Here is an 8,944-nt window from a genome sequence, read left to right on the forward strand (position 1 = left end):
CTGGTTCAGTTCCTGCATTTACCCTGGAAAGAGTGCTTCACTTTCTGCAGTTAGCTGGCTCACAGCCGCCCTGGTCTGAGTGACATCTGTAGCATCCAAGCAGGAGACCACTAGAGGTGTTCCTCAGAGCAGAGTGATGGGGCTAAGAAGCTGCCCAATGTAGGGAGCATGCCTCCTGGACACATGCAGGAGCAGAATAAACCTTCATCTTCTCACTGCTGATATTAAAAGCTCCACAAAATGTATTGCTCTCCCTAGGCCCTGCCTAGTGGTGTCAGAGGTTTAGCATGGTCAAAACTGCTGACAGACTTCAATTAAAAAATAACGTGCTTTTTGTTACGATATTTTGACAGCCATAACTTTACTTAATCTTCCATTGATTGTGTGAGGGCTTATGTTGTGGGGTGGTCTGCAGTTGGTACCATTTTGAGATTTATGACACTTTTTTAAATTACATTTTTCCTTGAGACAGAGTGACTAGAAAAGATCAGTTCTTGCCTCCTTGCATTTCATACACCTCTGTGAGGTATAAAGTGATATTTTTTGTACTTTTACATTTGTGTCCTTGGGAAGGACCATTGGGGGATAGAGGGAGTCTCATAAATGCAAACATCGGGTATACGTAGAATATTATGCAATGCTAGGAAAATGATAGCTAGGTATTGTATTAGTCCGGTAGTGCCTACTAAGAGAGAATTTATTGCCCGTATGAACGAGATCATATGGCTGGAGAAGGGGCTATATGTAAAAAGAGGCACAGTCCGGAAATTTGACTCCATATGGGGTCCTTGGCTTTCGACGCCGGGCCTACCATCAGGGCGTCTCCTACTCCACGATCTAAATGGTAGGGTGGTCAGGTGATAGGTGACATATTGTGTACGCTTAGATGGTGCTATACTCCGGGGTGCTGATTTATTTGGAGTGGTGCGGTTTCAGGGGAAGGGGGGGGGGATAGTTCTCAATATTACTGCACCATCGCGATAATCTTTTTTGAATATGTTATGACACAAGTACTGCCAGATATGTTACACGTCGTTAATGTACCTGTAATGCTATGATACATGTAAAACATCTTGTACGTGTTTAATTATTAAATTCTGTACTATTTCTTTAAAATAACCTAATAAAAAATGATTTGATAAAAAAAATAAAAAATAAAAAATGCAAACATCTGATGTGGATAACTTGGCTGATACTGGCTGAGGTTACATATATGGCATATTTCTACATCCCAGTCTTGTGACAATGTTTGCCTTGCAGAATATCACACCTGGCCTTTCACTGCTAGGACTTTCCCAAGAGGAGATCCTTGAAGTTGTTGGCAGAGTCCTAAGGCAGTGTGTTCCTGGCGTACATGGGGTTCAGAGCGTCCCCTCTGCACGACGGCCTGTTATACGTTTTCAGCACAAGACTTCAGGCTTGAGAGGAGATATCACCCTAAACAACAGGTAAAACATAAATGAATGCCCTCACTTCACCCTTATTCTGCCAGTTTTGGTTTTATTTCCGATTTTTTTTTTTCTTTTCACAGGCTTGCATTGCGTAATTCCTCATACCTGCGCCTTTGTTCTGATTTAGACCCTCGGGTTCCACAGCTTGTGTACACAGTGCGATACTGGGCCCGGGTGCATCAGCTTGCAGGTGAGGAGGAGGACATCCGGAGAAACCAGGCACATGAAAAGGATCTTAGCTTTGTAGTTGAGGGGCTGTATTGAGAGATACAAGTTGAATTTATTCGGACTCCTTTCTTATTTTGACTCCTAGGTAACCCACTCGGGGGCGGACCGCTGCTGAATAATTATGCTTTGACACTAATGGTTATTTTCTTCCTACAAACAAGGAGCCCCCCGGTAATTCAGAGCCTCAGCCGTATGAGGGAGATTGCTTGTGAGTTGTTAAGCACCATTTACTTTGTGTTGTGTCAGATGTGTCAGTGTTTTTGATTCCATATTGTTTCTTGCAGTGGATGACGCCTCGCATGTGATTGATGGCTGGGACTGTTCTTTCATCTCTGATAGCACTCAATTCCCCGTTAGTGAAAACCAGCAGAGCCTCAGTGAGTTCATATACAATTGGAATTGCCTAAAATGAAAATCTGGATTGTTCTCTTCATAGTGTGCATGCTCAACCTGCTCCTCCATTAGGATGGGGGAATGGCACCCCCACCGATCCAGAGAAAGGGAGGCCTGACCAATGGGACTAATTTAGTTAGTGATCACCAACCAGTTCTCTCTAGTTTTTGTGTTGTCAAATTCAGACATAATTTACTTATTTCTCTACTGACCTAATTGTATGAGGGCTTGATTCTTGCAGGACGTAGTGACATCGTTTTGAAGTACATAGAGCTCATTGATTGTTTATTGATGATAATGCTAAAAAAAATTGAAAAATGATGTTCACCATGCGGGCTAATTAGCATGTTACTTTTATTATACGGCGATGCCAAATATGTATAGTGTTATTTGTGTTTTGCTACTTTTGCACAGTAAGAGTACATCTCATAAAAAAAAAAAAAAAAGTTAATGCAATATTTTATGGAAAAATGTTTTTCTTAAAATAATTTATTAACCTTTGAATTATGACTTAATCTAAGTGACCAGGACTAGAGAACTACAAGCTTGCCGTTTAACCAAGTAGATGGTGTGGTCACTGAGTGGTTAGACTGAAGGAGGAGGCTCCATCTGCCCCTTATCATCCCTTTGGTGCCGAATGGTCATCATAGCAGCTGGAGAATTAGAGAAAGCCTCCAAGCTTGCCATGTTAGGGCTCCTGTTACTCTAAAAATGACCCCTATTGACTGCGGCATCTAGGGCTTAAATAGCCAGGATCTGAGTTAGGGCTCTTGCACACGATCGTATGCCCTCAGAGACCTACGGTTCGTGAGCGGGCCATATGTCCCGGAGCGGCATTGATCATGCACACGGGAGCGCACAGCATCATAGATTACAATGATGCTGTGCACATCGGGCCGCCCGAGGGACTATTGTCCCGCACTCATAAGATCTTATGAGTGTGGGACATCCCTCACATTTTTTTTACGAAAAAAGTTTTATTATACAAGTAGTATAACATAATAAAAACTATATAAATTTGTCATCATAATTGTACTCTTCCTCAGAATAAAGTTGATATATTCCCCCCTCAAAAAATAAGTTATTTAATACATTTTAAGTACTAAAAAATGGTTCCCAAGAAGGCTACTATTACTTGTCCCACAAAATTCAAGGTCTGATACAGTTAAACTGAAGAAAACATTTAAAACTTATGTCTGATGTAACACCAAGGGGGAAGAATATTACTGGACCGTAAAGGAGTTGTCCAAGCTGACAAGCACTGCAGTCCTAACCTGTTCCCTGTAACCTATAAAAAAAATACCACTCGCCTGTCTGCTCCATAGGCGTTTGCTTCTGGTCGGTTTTGTGACTGCTGCACCCAATCATACGTTTTAGAGGTCACGTTGGCTTGCATGGTATGTCGCAGCAGGGGAACAGCACAACCGTTGGGGTTGTCAGCTCCAAGACCGAAAAAACCCTTTAAGGCTTAAATTAGTTACATCATTAAGGGATTAAAATGCGCTGAAAGAGACCTTGTCACTACAAAATGCAGTGCAATCTGCAGGCAACATGTTATAGACCAAAATGAGCTGAGCTCAGTGTGACCGAGGGGGGTCGTCTGACTGCTAGCTCTATATACACACTTTCACAGGGAATTCTTTCAATCACTGATGAGACTGCTGAGCTCAGAAAGAGCAGAGATTTTAATGTATACATTTTACAAGTTTTACTAAGTGGTTTAAAAAAATAAAAAGTATATATCTATCTGCTCAGCTCCTCCTGCTCTATAGCATGCTGCCTGCAGATTGCACTGCATTTAGTGGTGACGAATGCAATGCAATCTGAAAGTAGCATGCTATAGAGCAGGAGGAACTCAGTAGATTGATATATATTTTTGTGGGGAAATATTCAGTAAAATTCAGATTTTTTTTATTACCTCCTGTGAATATCTATCAGTACAAGGAGGTGTTGCCAGTGACTGTAGTACTGTTTGTGCACTTATACACACAATGCTATCAATCACTGATAACACCTCCCCGCTGTACCCATAGCTGTGCACAGGAGGTGAAAAAAGCAAAGATTTAAATGTATAAAATACAAGTTTTACTGAATCTTTCCCCACTAAAATATATATATCAATCTGCTCAGCTCCTCCTGCTCTATATCACGCTGCCTGCAGATTGCTCTGGATTTGGTGGTGACAGTGGTGCAATCTGAAAGCATGAAGACCTGGTGACAGGTCCTTTTAAATCACTAACTATTCTTGCTTGAGACATAAATTCAAAACCTGCAATAAAAAAAGTCTCAAGTTTTTCATAAAAAAAAAAAAAATTCTTAAAATGTTTACGGTGTTTAATACAAAACAAGTGAAACATGTAGAGAATTGCACACATCTTTAAATGAAAAATACAAAGCACACGTGTGTCCTGGAAGAGAGCTGCAGACTGCCATTCCAGGCTGTGCTGCTGTTCATGCAGCCACATTTTTGCTGTGAACGCATCCTCTCTTATCACTGCTGTAAATTGAGGCCTCCCCTTGAAAACAATGGCCGGCAGTTTCTGGTGACTTTCTGGCCCAGAATCTGCACCAAATTCTACTGTCAAAAGACGCATTGATGAATGGCACCTTAGAAGGTTAAAGAGGGATATACAGGTTTATATTTTTTGGTTAGCTTTCTTATTGTAAATGAATATAAGGGCTAAGGCTAGTTTCACACTATCGCTTGGAACAGCCCGCTAGGTCTCTCTGTGCTCTGGCATTGCTGGAAGCTACAGTGTAGTGGTTTTTGCTGGATTTGTGGCTGGATCTCCGCTGGTCCCCATTATAATTAACGTTGTACTTCCGCCAATGCTGAAATACTAAGGGACCCTGCTGGATGTACAAGCAATAGTGTGAAACTAGCCTAGCTCAATGTAATGTCAACAAGCCTAAAATCTCTCCAACCCTGCAGTATTCACAAGAATCCATGTGCGGCAGGGAGCAGTGTAGGGACTAAGGGGACATTAAGACCGGCGTTTGGGGGGGTGTACCTGCCCAGTCTGACAATGGCAAAACTGACTGGATAGAGTGAGACAACATACAGACCTAAGAACAGATGCTCCAGAATGATGATTACATGGGAATGCATATAGCTATTGAAACAGGCATGTCAGGAGAGGCGTTCATCTCCAATCACGGCTGCTGTGGTCAGTTGTCGGCGGTGTAGCACAGCCCGTATCCGCAATGTATGGAGCAGGCTCAGGATTTCCATATACTTCTTGTGCATCCCAATACACATGTACACTAAGGTTTGTGAAGGGGGTTAAAGCATCCATCAAAAAGATGACTAATATGAAATAACAAACATTTGTCACATTTCACGTTATATTTGTCCAATTATCCAAATAATATTATTTTTTTCTTTTTCCAGGCTCTCTACTTTCAGAATTTTTTTGTTATTTTTCTTCCCTTGACTTGCATTCACATATTCTCTGCCCCCATGATGGTCTTCTTGCCTCCGTCCCTGTTTCCTCACCTATCTGGGCTGAAGGATTCCGCGTGGGCTCCCTTAACGTTCAGGATCCTTTTGAATTGAATCATAATGTCTGCGGTAACGTCAGCTCACGGATAGCCCGCCGCTTCTCCGTTCAATGCTCTGCTGCTGCCAAGGCTTGCCGCACTCCTTTATACCAGCTCCGATCAGCCTCTCGTCCCTGGGGCATTATCTTATTAATACAGTCATCAACTTCTGAAGGGGAGAAGGCTGAAGGGGCAGACATTTCTATATCTACTGGAAAGGCTTCAGTGGAGGAGGTATTTTTAGCTGTGAAGACTGTTTTGGTTGAGGTGTTACTATGCAGCTGTAAACAGGATAGTGAGAAGGATGGTTGTAGTGTGAAAAGCCGTGAAGAAAGTGACCAGGACGTGCCCTGTGTGGGGGAGCTCTTCATCGATGATAAAGGTTCAGAGATGAAAGAGGAGAATATGAGCGAAGATGGATTAAAAAATGAGAGAAAACGGGAGAGCCCCGAAGAAATACAGAGCTCCAGCCCGAAAAGGAGGAGGCTAGAGGATGATGGGAGTGATTGTGTGAATGATCAACAAAATAACCTTTCTGAGAAAAATCTCAGTAAAATGGAGAATGCATCTAAAACACCCAAAAGCCCTACAAAAGGTGTGCTGTCCATGAAGATCGATGTCTGGCATCATGTCTGGGAGGGAAGACGCAAGATGCGGAGGAGCATGCAAGGGAAGGTGGTCCAGGGCATGCAACTAGAGACTGCAGTGTCACAGGCCTTGTCTGCCGGCACAATAGAGGGTGGCAGTCCATTAATGCAGATGACGGTAACCGCTCACCTGGGCCCTGAGGGAAATGCTCGACTGCATCTCTCCCCAGATTCTGATGACTATGACTGCAGTGCTGTCTTCTTCCACTTTTTAAAGATATTTCTACCTCGAATGGTGGAAGAGGTTCTTACAGGTAAAGACTGAATTTGGTTAAGAAATATTCGTTCCAATGCGGTGTGTGCCATTACGACAGCCCTGTCGTTGCCCAATAGGCAGTGTAATATGGGCAGGATTCCACCACATTGGCGAAGAAGAAAGTAAGGATCCATCTGACCTTTTTCTTTTTGGAGGAAGAACCAGTTCCTCCCCCTGAAGAGGAGGTTTGTGCTGACCATAGCAGCAGGAGAGGCTTGTGTGTATTATAGGGCCCCTCTACTTGTTAGGAAGGTTCATCATTCTGCTGTGTGTATTATAGGGCCCCTCTACATGTTAGAAGGTTCATCATTCTGCTGTGTGTATTATAGGGCCCCTCTACATGTTAGGAAGGTTCATCATTCTGCTGTGTGTATTATAGGGCCCCTCTACATGTTAGAAGGTTCATCATTCTGCTGTGTGTATTATAGGGCCCCTCTACATGTTAGAAGGTTCATCATTCTGCTGTGTGTATTATAGGGCCCCTCTACATGTTAGGAAGGTTCATCATTCTGCTGTGTGTATTATAGGGCCCCTCTACATGTTAGGAAGGTTCATCATTCTGCTGTGTGTATTATAGGGCCCCTCTACATGTTAGAAGGTTCATCATTCTGCTGTGTGTATTATAGGGCCCCTCTACATGTTAGAAGGTTCATCATTCTGCTGTGTGTATTATAGGGCCCCTCTACATGTTAGAAGGTTCATCATTCTGCTGTGTGTATTATAGGGCCCCTCTACATGTTAGAAGGTTCATCATTCTGCTGTGTGTATTATAGGGCCCCTCTACATGTTAGAAGGTTCATCATTCTGCTGTGTGTATTATAGGGCCCCTCTACATGTTAGGAAGGTTCATCATTCTGCTGTGTGTATTATAGGGCCCCTCTACATGTTAGGAAGGTTCATCATTCTGCTGTGTGTATTATAGGGCCCCTCTACATGTTAGAAGGTTCATCATTCTGCTGTGTGTATTATAGGGCCCCTCTACATGTTAGGAAGGTTCATCATTCTGCTGTGTGTATTATAGGGCCCCTCTACATGTTAGGAAGGTTCATCATTCTGCTGTGTGTATTATAGGGCCCCTCTACATGTTAGGATGGTTCATCATTCTGCTGTGTGTATTATAGGGCCCCTCTACATGTTAGGAAGGTTCATCATTCTGCTGTGTGTATTATAGGGCCCCTCTACATGTTAGAAGGTTCATCATTCTGCTGTGTGTATTATAGGGCCCCTCTACATGTTAGGAAGGTTCATCATTCTGCTGTGTGTATTATAGGGCCCCTCTACATGTTAGGAAGGTTCATCATTCTGCTGTGTGTATTATAGGGCCCCTCTACATGTTAGGAAGGTTCATCATTCTGCTGTGTGTATTATAGGGCCCCTCTACATGTTAGAAGGTTCATCATTCTGCGGAAAAGAATTTATTTTGCTATATCTGCAATGTAAATTAGGTTTTATATGTAAACCTATATTCAGTTGTTTCAACTGTGTTTGGCAAGACATAGAAAAGAAAAATGTTGCTTCTGAGTTTTGTGTGTGGCTGTGTTTTTCTTCTTTTGCAGTTGTTTCCATAGTCTTTGTGTGTAACCAATATGAATGAACATGAATGTTAACCCTTTGAAGATCTTTTTTCCTCTCCACTCTTCCAAGAGCTAAAACTTTTTTACTTTTCTGTTCACATAGTTGGATAACAGCTTGCTTTTTGCAGGACAAGCTGTATTTTTAATGGCTCCATTTCATTTACCATATCGTGTATTAAAAAAAAATATTTGTGGAGTGAAAGTGAAAAAAAACTAAACACAATTCCACAATAAGTATTCACTGTGCGCTAAAAATGACATAATTTTTTATTCTGCAGGTCAGTAGGATTACAGCAATACCAAATATATTGTTTTTATTATGTTTTACTACTGTTACAAAAATAAAAACCTTTTAGAAAAAAAACTTCTTTGCAATGCTATATTCTGACACCCATAACTATTTTTTATATTTCTGTCTGCACAGAGCTGTCAGAACTTTTTTTCTGTAGATTTATTGGGGTACTGCTATGAATTTTTGACTGCCTTTTTAGTAATTTTAATTTTTTTTGGAGGCAGGGTGAGGTAATAAAAGGCAAATTTTGGATGTGATGATACAAATTATTAAAAGGGTGTTTTGAATTGTTATATTATTGTACTTTTTAGATTCATATTTTAACCCCTTAGTGACCACCCATATGCCTTTTTTATGGTGGTTACTAAGGGACCTTAGGCTGGGCTGCTGCTTTTTTACAGCGGCCCAGTCTAAGCGTTGCACAGGTCCCCCGTGGAGCGGGGACTCGGCTCACATGAGAGCCGCGCTCCTGCTCTGACAGCCTGGACCGGCAGGATCCAGGTTGTTTAACGCTTTACATGCCGCGGGCAATGGCTGTCTCCCATCGGCACCCCGCAAATGCT

At 42.2% G+C, this 8,944-nt stretch overlaps 1 protein-coding gene across 1 annotated transcript in view; it reads left to right on the forward strand.

The window, feature by feature from the left end:
* Positions 1-7,907, forward strand: part of TUT1 (terminal uridylyl transferase 1, U6 snRNA-specific) — a 68,963-nt gene extending 61,056 nt beyond the window's left edge. Inside the window, exons 6-10 of the mRNA XM_040410068.1 lie at positions 1,261-1,448; positions 1,532-1,641; positions 1,765-1,887; positions 1,964-2,056; positions 5,464-7,907. Of these exons, the coding sequence (XP_040266002.1) occupies positions 1,261-1,448; positions 1,532-1,641; positions 1,765-1,887; positions 1,964-2,056; positions 5,464-6,524 (1,575 nt within the window). The 3' untranslated portion in view covers positions 6,525-7,907. The remainder of the gene's footprint in view (positions 1-1,260; positions 1,449-1,531; positions 1,642-1,764; positions 1,888-1,963; positions 2,057-5,463) is intronic.
* The last annotated feature ends 1,037 nt before the right edge of the window (positions 7,908-8,944 follow it).

Source organism: Bufo bufo, chromosome 10 (assembly GCF_905171765.1).
Source record: "Bufo bufo chromosome 10, aBufBuf1.1, whole genome shotgun sequence".
Lineage (NCBI taxonomy): Eukaryota > Metazoa > Chordata > Amphibia > Anura > Bufonidae > Bufo > Bufo bufo.